The sequence below is a fragment of the Excalfactoria chinensis genome, chromosome 5 (assembly GCF_039878825.1).
Source record: "Excalfactoria chinensis isolate bCotChi1 chromosome 5, bCotChi1.hap2, whole genome shotgun sequence".
NCBI classification, from domain to species: Eukaryota; Metazoa; Chordata; class Aves; order Galliformes; family Phasianidae; genus Excalfactoria; species Excalfactoria chinensis.
Window position 1 is genome coordinate 44,376,148 of NC_092829.1, and position 18,685 is coordinate 44,394,832.

The 18,685-nt window shown below is 41.4% G+C and overlaps 1 protein-coding gene across 2 annotated transcripts in view; it reads right to left on the reverse strand.

Moving 5' to 3' along the window:
* Positions 1-17,920, reverse strand: part of CAPRIN1 (cell cycle associated protein 1) — a 30,769-nt gene extending 12,849 nt beyond the window's left edge. Inside the window, exons 1-9 of one of the 2 annotated variants that reach the window (XM_072337256.1) lie at positions 17,735-17,920; positions 17,234-17,433; positions 9,171-9,233; positions 7,291-7,377; positions 4,769-5,007; positions 4,568-4,650; positions 2,533-2,670; positions 1,236-1,288; positions 1,063-1,149 (exon numbers count right to left, since the gene is read on the reverse strand). In XM_072337256.1, coding sequence (XP_072193357.1) covers positions 1,063-1,149; positions 1,236-1,288; positions 2,533-2,670; positions 4,568-4,650; positions 4,769-5,007; positions 7,291-7,377; positions 9,171-9,233; positions 17,234-17,431 — 948 coding nt within the window. In that variant the 5' untranslated portion in view covers positions 17,432-17,433; positions 17,735-17,920. The remainder of the gene's footprint in view (positions 1-1,062; positions 1,150-1,235; positions 1,289-2,532; positions 2,671-4,567; positions 4,651-4,768; positions 5,008-7,290; positions 7,378-9,170; positions 9,234-17,233; positions 17,434-17,734) is intronic. The other variant, XM_072337257.1, reaches the window with a different exon arrangement.
* Between the last annotated feature and the right edge of the window lie 765 nt (positions 17,921-18,685).

Sequence of the window (18,685 nt, forward strand, 5' to 3'; positions counted from 1 at the left end):
AATAATCTCAGTACTTGGAGAGCACAAGGAAGCACACCAGGTTTGAATCATAATGACAATTCCTACTCTCTCATGTCTTCGTCCATACTACTTACCTTAAGGACTACAGAAAACCTCTGAGCTACACTACACACTTGGTATAAACACAGATTTGATTATGCTTCAAGACAGACTGGAGCTAATTAGGCATCAGCATTAAACTAGTGTCTTCTCTGAATACCACAACCTGACATCCCTAGAACCATTCTTTCTGAAAGACTTCCTCTAGTTTTCAAGAGGTTTCTTGGACCATATTCAATAGCAATGGTATCGTAGAGTACATTTAAGTGGAAGAATGGAATAGGGTGAGAAGGTACTACTATAATCTTTCACACATGTGGCAAAGTACATAACAGAATACTGACATCCATCCTAAGTATTATTAAATTTCTCAGTGGTCCACAATGCCATTAGACATAAACTTCATTAATACACTGTAAGATCAGGCAGAATAGATAACAATGTCAAAATAACACCTTTATTCATCATCTCTTCAACTGATGAAAACATATTCCTCTCCAACACTTTAAGAACCTAAAGGCACCAAAGAACAGTCTAAAAAAGTAGCCTTCTGGAATTTGCTGCTGCAGAAAACTATAGTGACTCAAAAAAATAAATCTCCAGCATCTGAGAAGTGTTGCCCCTATTTGGTCCTAACAGATGTTCTACATCAGCACAAAAGTCATCTTAGAGAGGAAAAAAATAGAAAACAAACAAAAAAAACAAAAAAACTCCCCAAAAATATTATAAGTCTTTCTAAGTCAAATCCTTATCCTCTATTTTCCCAAAAGCCACTACTGAACAAAGCAACATCTCCACAGACTTAGCCAGGCTGCATCGTTTTTATTTTAATTACTCCTGAGCTAAATATACAACTGAAAGGTGAGTAGTCATTTCAAGCCTATTTAAATATATACTTTTATACATGTTAAGGGAGAGAGGGTAAAATACTGTAACTCATCATGAACTGTGAGTCAGTGGAAACAGGGATTACAATTTTACCTGCAGTACACAAGATCTTACCTCAACCGTTTCAACTGTCCACTCATCTACCTGTTCCTTCTCACTACTGCTGAACTGAGTCTCTGCCATGAATTGTCTGTTTACATACTAAAATAAAAATAAGAAAGGGTATGAAAGTAAAAGTAAGTGGCATTAAAGCTATATAATATGACAATCTTTCCAGTGAATAATACCTCAGTTGATTCAACTTCAGTAGGTTCAGTAAATTCTTCTGCTGGATCAGGTTCTGTGAGAAAAATAGAACATTTATGTAAAGGAAAACAAACAAAACAAGCCACAAGACATTACCAAAAACATATACTTTGAAGACATGAAGTTAACTAGTAAACAGGAAGAATGACTACGTGTAAGAATGAACAGAAACATTTACACTTATGTTAATACCTAACATTAGAAGCCTGCTATATGTTAAGGAAAGAGCTGCTTCACACACCCTTAAGCAGATAGGATCCTAATTAGATCTGAAATTAGAGCCTCAACATTCTATAGTTAAGTATCTGCTGGGCTCAGAAACAAACTTAATGATGAAAGAAAGATAAAGAAATAACTTCCCCAGAATGAAGAAAATAAAGTCAGGACAGAACTAAGCACTAACAAAGATTTCTGAAGTTCTGAAAATAATAAAACAAAATACAACAACTCACATAAAACTCTTACTATGAAGAATTACATTCTGCTACCTCCAAATTTATTATCCTCCACAGCATATTCAAAAGGACAAAAAAGGCCGGAATCTTTTCTTCAAGTACAGAACCACATTTTCAAATTCCTTGTGTGTAAACATGCTCTACTTCAAATGCTTCTCCCTTCTAAAAAAGGGACTACGTGGTGAAATGACAGCAAAATGGAAAGGCTCCAGCAGCTAGAACTTACATCCTTGATAGCTTCAATACTACAAACAAAATGTTCTCTTTAAGAATTTGCAAACTGTAAGTTCAACAGGAAAAATATAGGAAAGAGATGTTGGAAATAATTCACATCTGCATAAAACAGCTTCTAATTCATTAAGTTTTGGCTTCAGTTCTTCTTTCAGCAAGTGACATACTGGGCAAATGCTGAAGGATGTGTTCAAAAAAGAAATCCTACTAAGTGACCTTGTTTCTCCATTCAGCTGATGCTCCACAGCTACAATAGCCAGCTTTGTGATGTGGTAACTGAGGACATTTAGCAGTGTGATCGTTATTAAGGATTACGGTCCTTTCAGAAAAGTAGCTAGCAAGAGTAACCCTTACAGAATTCTTCTGAACACCTGCTCTGCTCTTCCTTCCTCACGTCTCAGAACACAGTCTAACAAGTGGTCAAATGTTCCTATATAGGTTGCCCAGACACTTGTATACCTGATAATCCAATAATTAAATTTCTATTCAAAACACTTTGTACATAAAATTACATTTGCAATTTCATTAGCCTGATGAATCCAAAGATTCTGGCAAAAACATGCCAGAAAATAGTGGATCTTCACATTCTTACCAGCTTCTGCTACAGTGTCTTCTACTGCAGGTGTGGGCGCTGCCTCTTCTTCCTCACATAATCCATTCTGATGGTTATGGGTGCTATCAAAGTAACTAGTCTGAAGAATACGTTCAACAACCTCCTTTAGGGATTTATCTGGAAAAAGAAGTTAAAAATTAACAGCCACTCAACTCTAATCCTTATCCTACTCATTTTCCTTTCTTACCAAAGATCCTATGTACATTTTACTGCCCTTTTGCAAGGAAGACACTGCTGCCCCAAACTAGTCCACAGACACTACTGTTGTTACAGAACTGATGGCGTATACAGATCTGTATTACCAGATCATATTAAATAAACATACTATCTGCTTTAATTCAGACAAATATCTGAAGGGCAAAGAGAAGCATATGCAACACCCTTCAGTAAACTAATGAAACACTTTGAAGCGAGTGTAAGGTATTCTAATTTAAGTATACTTTTACTACTGTTTCAAAAATCTCTGGTTGCTTAGACTTGACTCTGAAAAGTTTTCAGAACCGACTGAAGTATCAACCCAATTTCTTTCTGATTTTGTAATTAAGAAACATTACTGCAAGTCAGTTTCTCAAGAAACAGCCATCGGTACCAATCTACAAAGGTACCGCCATCACAGAGATTGTTCCCCTGAGGAAAGTGACTCAGAACAGGCTCTGCAAGTGAAACAAGAACAAGCCTTCATTGCACTCAGTGCCCCATATGAACGCAGCAGCATCTTAACCTAGAACAAATTTGTACAGCCATATTGGAAAGGCAGCAATACCTACTGTCTCAGTCCCAAAAAATAAATTAAAAAACAAAACAGACTCAGAAGATTCACAATGCATACCTTGCAAGTGATGATTATTACTGATGATTATCAATACACATAGAAGTACACAGAAATGCATTAATATTGCCCATGACACCAGTAAAATTTCATCCTGAGATCCAGATAAAACACACAGCTTAATTGCATCCAGTAGGAAAATGACCAGGCCTCTCTCTTGTGAAAACTGCTCCCACACTTTTTCTTTCTCTCTCCCCCAAAAAGAAGCACTACGCATCTACCAGCTTCTCACAATGATCCAACACCATTTGTTCTGCAATAACCTTAAGTCTCAAATATTTATATTAACTGAAAAAAAACAACCAAAAAAAAACCTGGTGTCTCCCCATAAAATTTCATTTTAATTGTGTAAATGGTTTGAGGTTTCCTGTTCTGACACTAATAAGCAAAATCTTATATTCATTAAAGCCAAAGTATTTTACTGTTTTCTGTGAATCATTCACAGTAAACTAAGTTAAATCACTGCAAACAAAAGCCCATCCAACAGCTTAAAATTGCTGCAACGTAGTAAGAATTATGGAATTTTTAAAAAGCAAATGAGAAAAGCTGCCAGCCGTTTTACCTACGGACAATCTTCCCTACAACCTTCCAAGTCACAGACTTCAAAAGAAATAGATAACTAAGACAGCCATTTTCTTAATATATAATGTTATAATGTTAGAAGTTATGTATCTGTGGAAATTGACATTTCTGCAAGAATGCAGTCCATGGGAATGATCGTGCACCAATTACAGTTAATTAATTGTTTAAAGTTAGGTCAGAAATAAAAATAATTTGTTTTTGTAGGAAGGGAGTAACAGGGGAGAGTAACACATCAAACTAAATAAGGTCACGCAAGTTTATATATTAGATCATGTTTCTGTCTAAGCTCCTGGTCCACATACACATTTCCAGAAAACAAAGAATTGTTACAACACATCAACAGTAGTAAAATACTGCTGAAACAGTAGGCATGAACTATGCTTAAATACTGAACAATGCTGCATCAGTGAAAAAAAATACAGTACATGCTAAATTTGTACTTCAGTGAGTTATTCCAATACAGTTTAGACAACGACTGAGAAAAAGTAACGACTATAAAATGCTGGAAAGTCATTTAACTACCAGAATTCTTTTACATCAGACACTAATTTATGTCAAGCACAAATTCAGTGCCCTGTCTCTTTAAACAGAGACTATACTTACAGGTTGTTCCACAAACAGGTTTTTCCTTCCCTTCCAGTAAGTCCCACAGGTGAACAGATGCTTGCTCATACTGCTCATTCAACCTTGAAAATTAATAAGGAGTTAATTTCTTACTAACTTTGTGGTAATTTAATCACAAAATAAATAACCATCATTAACTGAACTACAACTGTAAAGGAAAGTACTTTCCTATAAGCTCACCTCATGTTCATGTCTCTTTCAGGGTAAACTAGCTTGTAAAATTCATCCAGCATTGTCAGTTCCTCCTCTGTCAGTACTGGTACTCCATTTGATCCTTGTTTCAAGTCACTACGCACTTCATCATCGCCCAACTTGTCCAAAATAAACTGCAGCTCTAGCACAGTCTTTAAACGCTTCTGCTCAGCCTCTTCTCGCATCAGCTGCTCCCTGCGAGCCGTCTTTTTTATTGTTTTCTGGATCTGTGCAGATTCAAAAAGGAATTAAAAAAAACCAGATTGGAAATGTATTTTATTGGTAAGAAAAGATGGATGTTGAACCGCCCCTTATCAATCTAACATTACACCAGAATTATCAGTGAAGCATTAAATTATCTTTCAAGCAAAGTCAAAAGCCTGCAAATTAAGCAAAATTTTAGAATCTATGCCACAAACCTTAGATTACATCGGATTTTCATTATATTCTTATCTGAAGCCTGTATTTCTCTGCATGACTTATGAGTCATTTAGTCAAGCAACTGCAGCCGCAATGTATAAAGATTCAGACACGAAGGTGCTGTGTGAAACAAGCTCAGATTAATAATATCAGCCTTCTTTATGAATTATTCTGTAAAGCCTTAATGATTTTGATCTAGATGAAAGTAAAGGAACGTATAAAGCAAAGTACCTTTTAAACAAGCATTATGGCTATTTACAGCCCAAGTTCAGGCTTTACAATTTGGAGGTATAAAAGTGATCCAGATTTTTTTGATTTTTTTGATTTATTTTTTTTTTTTTTAAGAGTCCACAAAGGTCACCAGCACTAACAGAGCAGTTATTCACCATATCCCATCACAGTCGGCACAGGGCATTCTCTGGAACTACTTGGAGGTCAACTTAAAACAGATAAATATTATGTACTAATGGGAGAGAACTCGTGGGATGTGTTGCCATGAAAGGCTGGGGAGACTATTATCAGCAAGTTTAGGAAAAGCATTAGAACAAATTCTTGGACAAATGGTCCACAAATACTAAGGGGAGCACAAAGGAATCAGCTCTCCAGCATTCTCAGTTTGAGGATGATGAATGCTGGCAGGGAACAGATCATAATTAGTTCTGTAATCTATATCATATCTTCTACAATTGCTGTCATAACACTGGTTGAAATGCATTATTAGTCTGAGCCCACAGGACACTTTCATTTTTATTCTTTGTTCCAGCCTCCAAATTGAACTTGTTCCCATCCCAAGTACACAAAAATCTAACCTTCTTTTCCAAAAAAATGTAACTAGCAATAGCAACTCTCTCACTCTGAAGCATCTACATTGTTTCTAATCTGAAACAAATGCAAGCAAGCTTTAAAGCAAGAGATCAACTTCTATTTCCTGGAGTCCCCCTTTCTGTTGGCAGTCAGCTAACCAGGAAACATTTCAGGACATACAGGTTGGAGGAAGGAAGCTTTGTTACAAATGTTCCACGAAGATACATGGAAACCTGATGCAAGCAAAGCAAAAAACAAACAAACACACAAAACAAAAACCAACAAAGGTTTGGCTTACATGCTTCTAAGTTTACAACTGAAAGAAATGTAGAGAGCAGCCTATAATGCCAGGGTGCTGACTGTCCTTGAAATTGCCACATAGCTTGTTCTTCAACTGAATACATTTGTTAAATGCAGCAGACTGGTTTAACATTGATGACTAAAAGAATTCTAACATTGTTATTGCTCTTTCTGTAACTCATCAATTCTAACTACGTTTATAATGTTCCATTCACGTAGGATGGATTATGATTTCTGTTAGCACCTGCATTAATTCTTCCTTGAAATGACATTGAATAGGTCTGAACTGTGTCTTTTGAAGTTCTTCGTGAAGAAAAAAAAGCTGCTCTTGTAACTGGAATTGTCTTGGAATTTCAGAACTTCTTGCTCACACTATCATTTTACAACCTGGACATAACAGCAGTTCCAAGGATTATCTACTTTAAGTAGTATTCAGTTACCCTATAATCTATGAACGTTATTTTAAGTCTTGAAACTTGTCCCATATTGTAGTTTCAGATTGTATTTGCAATTCCTAAGACAGGAAAAATCTTGAAAGAGGAACTGCAATACCTTCCGTTGCTGAAGCTTGATAAGCTACGATAAGGAAATAAAAACATTCAGCCACTTCCCAAAGAAGTAAGCCTGTGAAATCCCTCTCGTCTTTTAGGAAAAAAAAACGACTTATGGCAGTAAGAGGCAGGTTATGTTGTATGACAGGCCTGTCCAGTGATCAGTGTCTTAAAAATGTCTCTTTTGTCAGGAAATCACATTATTTTTGTTCCTTTATCTTCAGGCAGTGCTTCAGAAAACATCTTCTAGGAGTAGTTTTTAGGAAACCTGTCACAAGCCAGTACAACACTAACAGAAAATAGTCAAACATAGATACAACGAGCATTTCACCTTCTGTAATAGAGGTTGCTGTGCTTGGTGTTGGTGAAAGTCAATTTAAATCCCAAGTGCTACAACACTGCAGCTGAAAGCCCACACCGGACTGCTTTACTTACATCTTGGCTCAGTGCCATAAAGCTCCTCTGCAGTTCTTTAGCAAATTCCAGATTATTTGTCACTTCCTGGTATTTTGACACTGCATCCTGAAAAAGCAAAATAATAAATAAATAAAAAGCAACCAATCAGAAGAAGAAGAAAACACATGCTTCCAAAAAACTATTTACTGCACTTTCAATTTCTAAGTGAAGCAGCGCTGCACAGGTAACCGTCTGTGAACAAGCTGCAGCAATGTCAAGTTTTGAACTCTCACTGGCCAAAATATGGAAGGGATGTGCATGTCTTGGATGCCTTCAGGGCCTGTGTTTCTTAGGAAGTACACTGAAACACGTGCACAAATATGCTGACGCACCGAATAGCATGACACACTAGTTTAATGTCCAGCTCTAGACAGTTTCTGAGGAAAAAAACCTAACAGGCCTAGAGGATGGGGGAAGAATAATTGCCAACTCAGAACTGCTTGAGATAAAGGTCTGAGAACTCATGCATTGCAATCAAATCAGTATACGTAGCATAATGTTCCTCTGTCCACAGATTTTTGTATCTTATATTCTGTTTTGCAGTTTATCTTCTACCACCAAGGCCATCCATACTCTTTAACTCCCTTACTTTGTAGTAATGACAAATTACAAAGTCAAATTACATTATGCTTCTGTTGAGATTCATTCAATAATGGACATGTTAACAAGCTAGAGAAAAGATGTTACTTTCTTTGAAAAGCAAAGAGCATGAACTATTTTGTTTTTCCAATCTCCAGGTACTTCTGTTTGCAATACAAGTAAGAAACTTATGAGCTGATGCGCAAAATCATCATCCTTGGCTCTTTAAAGCAAAAGATGTAGTGAGCTTTCAGCATTTCTCTACTCAAAAACAATTTCATAGTTATGAAGTGCTGTAGTCAGATTCTACTCATTAAATTTAACTCCAAATTTTCTTTTCTGAAGATGACATTTCAGTTATCTTCCCTGCTCAAGCAATAAACTTCTCATGGCTTACTTTCACAATACTGCCATTAAAAGAGTAGAAATAAATCAATCGATGCCATTTCACTAGTCTAAGTGAAATAGAATAAGACTAAACAGATGAAAAGATTGCATGTAACAAGTCACTGATTTTGGTAACATGAACAGCTACAACTGCTGTTGAGTGCACTTTTTTTAGTCTTGTCCATGCTGAAAATCATCAACAAAATATTGCTGATTACTAAGCACCTGGCAATCTCTAATATCAATACGCATGTTTATGTAATACAACTGAATCTGATACTTGCTTCATATTTATTACAACTAGAAAACAGCTGTTAAGGTGAGCTCTACAAGCTTCTACTTTAACAGCCTGAACAGGAAGAGAACCATTTTCCACAGATATCTAGAGATATACACACACATACATACATATACAAGCAAGCCCAGTTTACCTAGCGGGTCACAGCTCCTTAGAGACCTGCAGAACTCAATCTAAGCTAAACGTCTAACTAGACTGCTTATTTGTAAGTTAAGTGTGATCAAATGACTAAGCTCTTCTCCCTGGGCACATTTTCTAGGAAGAAAAAAAAGTGATGTTCAGGGAACCTTCAAGGCACTGTTTAACTCTTTCAACAGTACCAGATTACAACACAGGCCATTTCTCACCACAGCCTGCTTTCAACCTGACCTCACCAAGCATAACAAAGCATTACAACAAATTCCTCTACAGATTCCCGTCAGTTTCTTATGAACACAAAAACTAAGACCTTCCAGACAATAAGAAACAGAGGTAGAGTCTGAGCTCTTAAAAACCTAGCTTTTAACAAGCAGAAGAAGGAAGTGAAATTCATCTCTTCCCTCCTCAAAATTACCCAACATTAAGAAAAATCAAGTTATTATTTCATTCTTTTTACCAGTTGATCTTGATTTAGACGTTCTCCCTTGTTCATTCGTTCCTGGTAATCATCAAGTTTGCTCTGAAAGGAAAGAAAAATGCTATTACAAAGAGACAAAATCAGTTACCGCTTTTTCTGCTAGCAAAATCAAGTACTGTCATATTACAGTAAATACAGACTGTAGCATATTACACAAACATGCAACCATCATCTAGAAATAGTACCCAAGAAAACTCACCTCCTGGGTTAAAAATGAAAATATACGTCTCTTGGAAAGCATTTACAACTCTTACTTAGGCTAGAACAACATATCTTCATGAACGGTCTCAGTTTCCAAGCAAGGACACGTTTTTCCTCATGTGGAGAATGTTCTGACTGCATGCATCCTTCATTCCTAATTACAGAACTGAGTCCTGAGCCACAGTAATACCAGTACAACACCAAAAACATGACTGTAGAGAAAACCACTGCTAGTAAGATTCAAAACTCTAATTCTTCACACTTGTACTAGTTAAGATAGTGCAAAGAATGCCCATCAACACAGCTCATGTTAACAACAGTAAAATACTTCTATTCAAAAGCAGGAAGATTTCTTTCTCAAGGAGAGACACTGAAAGGGGATCATTAGCTTAATTTCCAGCAGGACCAAATCTCTAATCTGATAAAATACAAAGCTGTGCAAAACACTGAGAGTAACCAAAAGCAGGTATAACTTATGCAGGCCCAAAAGGACATAAAAGATTTACAGGCTGTATTTTAAGGGTCTTAGGCACGAAGCAAAGTCTTACATAGAGATCTCTAAGTTTCTACTATTTCTACGTATCACAACTGATCATAATTTTATGAAGCTTGCCTTGCACTTATTAAAAGCTTTTAAATGATCCTTATTCATAATCTACCTGATCTAGTATAAAAACAATATAAAAATGAGAGCAGGCAAGCTTCTTTATGAACACAGAAGAATTAAAACCCTGATTCAACCATACTTTTAGTTGATACTTCTCACTGAGTGACATGGGTTTGTTTGGTTTTTTTTTGTTGTTGTTCTTTGCTTGTTTGTTTCAGTGGCAGCTTATTTGTGGGTTCTTGTTTCGTTTCTTTACTAGTTTTACTTACTGATATTTCACCCAAAATATTTTATTAGAGTTTTTCTAGTTAATTCACCCCCTCTGCTCAACCCCAAACCTCTTAGAATGGACTACGAAAAAGCTGAACAACAAAGCTATTATTTGATGTGTAGCATCACTTAGTCAAACACAGAAACACATTTCTGTGACTTGGTTGTTTCAGTGTCACCTGGAGACAAAGCAAAAAAAAACTATTATTTGAAAACTCTACCCACTGGATTTAACTACTTTGCCTTACAGTGCAGTAGAGCCAGTAATGGCCTAAGTGAAGTCCAAGAAATAAGAACTTCCTGAGCTCTAACAACATATTAAAGGGAATTTCATGCTGGAGACAGATGCTGGCCCTGTAAAAAAGCTGTCAAATGCAGCAGCCACAGTTGGAAACACATCAACAGAATTGCGCTGAAAAGCATTCAGTGCATTGAAAATCTACAACATCAAGAAACAAGGAAATTCAATTCTCATATACATTGCCTAGTATTAAAACAGATGAAAATGTGGCTGGACAAAAATGTAAGTAGAGAAGTAGTTTACATGATTTTAGAGACAACCAAATAGCTGGAACACATCTCCTATGAAGAAATGCTGAGGGAGCCAGGATTGTTAAGCTTGGAGAAGACAGCTCTGGTAGAACCTCACTGCAGTCTTCCAGTATTTCCACGCTTCCTCATGCTTATAAGCATTTATGCAGTCTGATAGTGACAGGACAAGGGGAACTGCTTTAAACTAGAAGAGAAGCCATCCGGAAGTTGGAAAGAATGGCGAGATGCTGGAACAGGTTGCCCAGAGAAGCTGAGTGTGCCTGGAGGTGTTGAAAACCAGGGTGGACAGAGCCCTGGACAGCCTGAGCTGGTGGATGGCAGGTGGGCTGGAATTCAATGATCTTTAAGGTCTCTTCCAAGCCATTCTTATAAAACTTTTGTTGAACATGCTGCAAAACTGTGCTGCAAAAAACTCAAATATGTGTTTTGCTACTATCTTCACATTAAGAACACTGCAATAACCTAATTAAGTACTGTGAAGTCTTTCTTCAATGGTCAAATATTTTAAGTCTAACATAAATATTTTGTTTATATGGTTTTCATTCCATGGTTGTATCAAATGAGAAAAAGAAAGGGTAGTATGTCTGTTCCTGAGAATTGAAGAGTTACTTCTCTTTTTCTACCCTAAAATGCATTCATATCAGAAATGTAAAAGCAAAAGAAGGAAAGCCCTTTCAGCTGCAATGCAGAGGAGAAGCAAATGCGTATTCAGTTGCTTACTTGGCACTTGAAATCTTTGTGATAATGTGCATTTTTCTATCAATCCCAAGAAACTATAAGATCAGAACGTTATGTTACAGAAGCTCAAGGAAGGACAATGCTTTTAATCTGCACTGTGAACTAACAGCAATCTAACAGCAGCATTAGTGCTGTAAAGTAACTGCAGTAAAACTCCCACTCCATGACCTACTGCAGTGTCTGGAAGACGCAAGGATTGTCTTAACTTTATGCCCATTCCACAACTTTACCTTCACTCACATTGAAGTATATAAGCTAAACAGGCAGAAAAAATACTTAGTAAGCATACAAATAACCCACTGAACAGCTCGTGAGTCAGAAGACCCCAGTTCTGCAGATAGAAAGCCACCTCACTTCAGCTCTTTTTCCACTGAGATTCTTGAAGTACTCGAGAGTTCCCTTGGAGAAAATACTACATACAGGCCCCATGTCCAGGCAGAGGGAGGACAGGAAGATGGTGGTGTCGATTGCTTAAGTATGCCCTACATCTTATTTTAACAGGCTACCAAAATTGATTTTCTTTACTATGGCAACAGATGCTGTCCTCTCACATTCAGGTGAGAGGAAACTCATTCACTCATTACCTGCTCTGAATGTCAGAGCCAAGTGACAAAATGTGCAGTTATGTGACATTAGTTTCAAAATCAATATGGGTTTCAGAAATGCCTGACCACTCAGCTGTGCTGTTAAGAATCATTTACAGTGCTATGCTATAAACTGGATCATTGGAACGATCTGATTAAAAATAACCCTTAAAAAGGGTGGAGGCCAGGAGCAAGGAGGCACTATATTTAACCAGGTACTTTCAACGATATCATTTATGCTAGTTGTATCAGCACATGCATATATTAAAAGGTGCAGTGTGGAAGGAAAAAGGGTGAACACCAATGCACTGAAGCAAACTCTCTAACGTGCACTTCACTAAAGCAAAGAAAAGGTAGAAAGGACTATTTCAAATCTGTTTTCTGAAATCTCAAACACTGCAAGTTTTTTTAAACACGAATAAAGGAACTGAGAGAATCCAAATCAGTTCCTGTTTATTTCCCACTAAAACAAACAAACAAGAAAACAAGCTACAAAATACAAGCTTATCAACATGTTTTATATTTGCATGTTATAATTTATTTCTCCTCTACCACCATCTCTACAGTCACACATCTTAATGCCCCTACAAAGTCTGTTCAAGATTTTGTTAAAAGCCTATTTTCTCAACAAAAAAGGAAAAAAAAATAATCAAAAAAGGTTACATACTTAAAGGGTATAAAGAATCAAATAAGGAAATTCAAAAGTTCCCAAAAGCTGCTTCAGTCAGAGGTTTCAATGAGTTTCAGACTTCCAACACGCAGCTTCAAACAGCCTTACAAGCCCTCCCTTTTTTAAGTCACATCTCATCTCCAAAGATAAATTTGAACTAGCCCCATACTTCATCCAGCGCAGATGGCAACAGGACCTTTCTGAAGCAGCACTTGTTTTTCAGTAACTTCTAGATCAGCATTCCAGAAGAATCAACTTACATGTGTGGGTGAAGAAAAAGAGAAAGAGGAGGTGACAATTCCTTCTTTGAAGAACAGTGTGCAACAGCAACAGACCATAATAGCTGCAGCAACCAGCAATGTATCCTTCATGCTTCCACTGCTATAGAGATTGCAGAGAGAAGACACCTGCACCGTGCTGGCAATGGGGACACAGTTATGTTCATCTTAACAGGACAGGACCCACACAGGCTGCAAACCCAGACTAGCCCTAAGGCTGATCTGTTCCCTAAAACAAAACAGCCCACTTACAGGGCAAACTACTGGTAGAGCCAAGCTTCACAAGAAGGGTTCTGGGAAGACCGAAGATGTCCCTGAACATGCAAGTGGCCCAAATAATGGTACAAAAGCACTTAGGCATGCTGACGGGCAACTTGGAACATGGCACTTTCCTGCTATCACAAGCTGCCATCTACAGGAATAGAAAACTGATCTCAGCTTCTACTATAGACCGCTAGCTGTTAATCCATCATTTTACTGAATAGGGAGGACAGCTGCCTCTTAGGTCAGAACAACCTGAATACTCAGGAATTTTGTCTGGAACAGTAGCTGGGTTAACAGTTACAGAGGCAGTCTAAATTTTTCAACCCAATTGGGATTACATGTATTCAGAAATTCAGAGATAAGCTGATAAAGCAACAGCATCTTACGTTACCAGCAACAGCTACAATGCCCCATCTTTACAACTGTAAATCAAACACACCAAGGCCAGCTCACATCAAGTCGTTTAAGCTAACATGCTTCATATCTGCAGTGCCCCAAGAATAATCTTGGTGACCACCTGCCCATCTCTTAAAACATGTTAGCAAATGAGAGATTTTGTCCCTCTTAGAGAATATTTGGTTTTAAAAATTGTTTTTATAAGCTGAAATCATAAGGGTCTTTGTTTTTTCATTCCCCATTGTAAGAGGACATGGGTTTGTTCTGTATTCAATCAGCTTAATTTGGAAAGGACCTACTCACCTAACAAAAGAAAGAAAACAAACAGGCTGGCATTCCTACCATTTCCAAATACAAAGAGATGAAGAGAACGCAGACATTTTCAGGCCATGTTTCTACATACATTTAGGAACAGTAATTCAGTTTCTCTTAAATCCCTTTAAACTAAGGCAGACTTGTTTGAAGTAATAAAGTAACTTTTAAGAGAAGAACATAAAACCGTAACACCCATATGGTGACAATAATGGAAGGATGGTAGCTGTAAATACCCAAAAGGTTATTTACAGGAAAAACTCACCTGTATGGAAGCCTTCAGTCTGCTGGGAACCACTGAGGCAATCTCCACCGAGGAGTAACCTCCGAGAGATGCTGCCTCAGTGGTGGTCAGCCCTTAAATGGGGTCTAGAGGAGATGGAGTCGAGCTCCACCCCTTCCGGGAGCACAGCTAAATTACTCTCACCTGTGCACCCACAGCTGAGCCAACACTTGGCTCAGCTGATTAATCAGAGGTTCAGGCTGTGATTACCAATTTCCCATACACTACCTTACTATTTCCAAAATACTCAGAAACATTCAAAACAGTACAAAACTCAGCAACATTCTATACTGTATTCTGCTGGTCATGCAGTTTTGTGCTCAGAGCTTAAAATGGAACATGACAACAGTTCACTTCAAACTTTGGAGTTCTTTCAGAAGGAATGACCTTTATTTAACTAAAAGCTGCACATAGCATTTCAGAGTTAAGACAGTACTTCTTACTCTTCATCCACCAGAAGCATGTCTTAGTCAAATATAAGTTTATAACTGCTCTCAAAAACGGAGCCCTCAAACTAATCTGCTGACAAACAACTGCATGTTGCGTGATTTTACTTTCCATGTGGATAAAAAAAAACAAAAAGCTCATGGAAGATTAATTGAGGTGCTTTGGTAAACTTATTAAGTAATACAGTAGAAATACTTAAGTCCACGTGTACAGTAAGTTACACATTTACTGTTCGCTTCATTGAAAGAATGCTGATCTACTGAACAACTGTTGCTTCCCCAACTAAAGGACAGGCTCAAGTCCACAGATTAGAAACTCTTATTTAATACATAAAGATCGATAGGGGGATGGAGGGGGAGGCAGAGCACTGATTCTCCCAGAGAGGCCTTCTAAGTAATTTTAATGGAATTACCTTTCCAGAAAACAGCTACTTACCCTGCAGTCAGCTGCTGTGACACCAGAATGACAAAACACATCATTACAGCAGCCACAGACACAAAAAATAACAAGAAGCGGGTCGTTAATGAGCAATAACCCTTAATTTTCACTGTGCTCCATTGAAATAATGGCCTTCCACACACCCTTTTAACTTCAGGTACCACAGAAGCCCTCCAGAAGGCCCGTTCAAATAGAAGGGAATGGACAAGCCAAGTGTAAATTAGGTGTGAATTATTTATTTGAAAAGGTAAATAAAAACACTGCTGGAAAGGAAAGGTGCCTTGCACCATCAGTAAGAGCATGCTTATCCTCTCCATTTCTTCTGTGTACAGAATAGATCAGAAGGCATTCTGATTTAAAAATGCTCATTTTCAACATCATAGGAAACTACTTTCCTGCCTTTCTCTTAGTACCATACTACATGATGTATGTTCAACATAACTGTTCCAAACCATTTTACCAGACTCATTTGAGGTATGCACTGAAAGACTTGTATTCCTTCTTATGATGAGGGCCAGTGTTCTTCTGCAGGCACACATTTGTACACATCAGCACGTTTAAGAAAGACGTTTTGTCCCATCTATACACAACAGTATGCAGACAAGGGTCAAGAAGTGATCCTTCAATTCTAAGCTTATCTAAAAGCTCCCAGCCCATTTCTTTTTGTTTCTTAAATAGTAGGAAAATCCGATGTTGTGGGCTTTTTTTTTAAGTGAGAAACCACCACACACACACACACGTTTACAGCTGCAAAATAAAGCATAGCTTGCTTCATTCACAACTCATCTGTAAGGGCTAACGTTTTTGCTTGCTATAGTCTAGTCGTCTAGACTACTAGAACCTAAAACGCAGGTTAAAAAGCTTAAGTATAGCTGTGCTTATTAACTCTTAAGAGCTAAAACAGATTTAGGGCCTCAGCACAGACCTCTATCCAGGAACTCCCAGACTTCAGTTTGGCGATGCTGTTTCCCAGTAAGTCTGCAGGCTCCGTGTCTGTTGGTGCCCTAATGAAAGACCCCTCGCGCTCGGCGGATTGGGAACCCCTCCCCGCATCCCACAACGCTAAACACGGAACGGTACCGTGTAAATCCCCATTAACCACGGCATCATCTTCTCGCTGTCACAAACCCGAACCCGCCGAGGATCACGGATTTAGCAGCGGCTCTTTCTATAAATAACCTCCCAAAGGCCGCTCTCAGCTGACCCGGGACTCCCGAGGGGCAAGCGCGGAGCGAAGCGAAGAGCTGCGGGCGGGGCGGCCCGGCTTTGTGCGGGCTGCTGGCACAATGCAGTTCCGGCGGGGAGGCTTAGGCGGCCTCGCCGCCGCCATGTTAGCTCCCGCCTCCATGTGCGCGGCTCGGGGGGACGCGGAGCTCCGGCCCCACGGCTCGGCCAGCTGGAGCGGGCAGGGGAAGCGCTGCCGGTGGGGTGCGGGGCCGCGGGAAGGCCGGGAACGGCGGCCCTTCCGCAGAAAAGGCGGGCAGAGACCCGCCGCGGCGAACAAAAGGCGGAAGGGGGAGGGGGCCGCGCCACTGGGGGCTCTCCGGGAGGGGGCCGCAGTCCGCAGCGGAGTTACACACCCGTCGGCCCCCCACCCTCAGCCGCCGCCCGGCGGGGAAAGGCCGCGTCCGCTCCTCGGGGCTGAGCGGGGCCCGACGAGGGGGCAGCCTGCGGAGGGGGCCTGGGGACCCCCGAAAGAGGAAGGGGGGAAAGGCCTAAAGAGCGCGGCTCGCCCTTCTGGAACCTTCCAGCGGGCGGCCCCTGGGGGCGACGCCGGGAACAACCCGCGCGGCCGCGGCTCCCCGGCCCGGAGCGGGGACGTGGGGGACACGGCCCAGCTTGGGGAAGGGACCGCGGCCAGCCGGCTCGGCGTCCCGAGGCAGCGGGGTACGGGCTGCCCGCACACCGCAGCTGCCCGGGGCCCAGCGGGGAGCCCGAGGGGCCCGCGACCTGCCCCCGGGGGCAGCCAGGTTTGGGGAGGAGGGAAGGGAGAAGGGAGCACCTTTTTCTTCTCGAGGTTGCGGAGCTTTTTGTCGATCACTCCCAAGATCTGCTTCATGGCCTCGGTCTGAACCGAGGTGATGCTGCCGCCCGACGCCTGCGGGGCCGCCGCTGCCGCCGCCGGGGCCTGCTCGTTGCCGCCCGGTCCCGCCTTCCCGCTGCCGCTGCTCGCCATGGTGCTGTTGGTAGCCGAGGGCATCTCTGCGCGGAAGAGAGCGCGCGTAAGGAGAACAGGCCGCCGGAGGGGACACGCGGGAGGGCGGGCGCGTACTCGGCCGCTTCCCCACGCCCAGGACGGACGCGCGCCAGCCGCACCTGCCGGCCGCGCGCGCCCCCGTTCCACTCGCTCGGCCTCGGGTGCGCGCAGGCCGGTCACGTGACGGGCAGACTCACGCCGGCGCTCGTCCAGCCAACGGTCATTGCCCGAGCGCGGCCATTTCCATCCCCCCCCTCCTCCCTCCCCACCCCGCCGGTGTCCGGAGGGCCTCGCCGCCCCCCTCACCGTGTGCGTGAGTGGCCCGGGGGAGGGGGGACTCGGTGCGCTGCGCTCTCGCTAGAGGAATGACCGCCTCAGCCGACTCCGGCCCCGCGCCGCTCCTTCCACCTCCGCACAGCGCTACTATGGGAGAGAGCGAGAGCGCGCACGCGAGCGCGTAAGGCAGGCGGCGCGGGAGCGAGCGACGCGGGGTCCTCGGCGACCGCGAGTGTCCGCGGAGAACGCCTGAATCCGCCGCGCAGGCGGAGGTGGTGCCTTCCAGCCGCGCCGCTGCCCTTCGGCTCCGCTCGCTCGGGTCCTTCAGGCGCGCGCAGGGCGCCCCAGCGCCAGACACAATAGCGGGGCGGGGCGACCGCGGCCAGGCTGCCGTCCGCCATTGGCGGCCCTGCTGTCTTGCGGGGCCGGGCGGCGGTGTTGGACGTCGCGGGTTGAGCTCTGCAGAACAACGGGCGGCGGGATGCCATGCTGGGTGTTCTGTTTGTTTGAAAACATCAGCACGAGTGAGAGCAAGAAGTTCTGCTTCGTACCACCATTAAGATTCGTTTTTTATGCTGTGACATACTTCTGCGAGCCGTACTCAGCAGCTGAAATCACTTCTCCCCACTCACATTCTTCACGAACGTTGAGTCCCACTGAGGCATTTTGACCATTAAATGTAATACCTGAAAGTATGAAGTTATTCATTGCCACAAGGATTGGTCCCTCAGTCTGTTGGCTCAGAATACAGATTTTGTCCGCCAATGTAAGGCATTGATTCTTAGTGGGAAAGCACAAGAAAATAGCAAGTCTTCAGTCCCGCAAAAAGGCTAAAAATACTGCTCCTGAGAGCAGTTATTACATGAGATTGCACAAGCAATAATTATACGACAATTACCGAATCAAAGCTCTTCATAATTACAGTGGGTGCCTTTTTGTTAGCCAAAGATAGAACTCTATTGCTGAGCTTATGTACTAAAG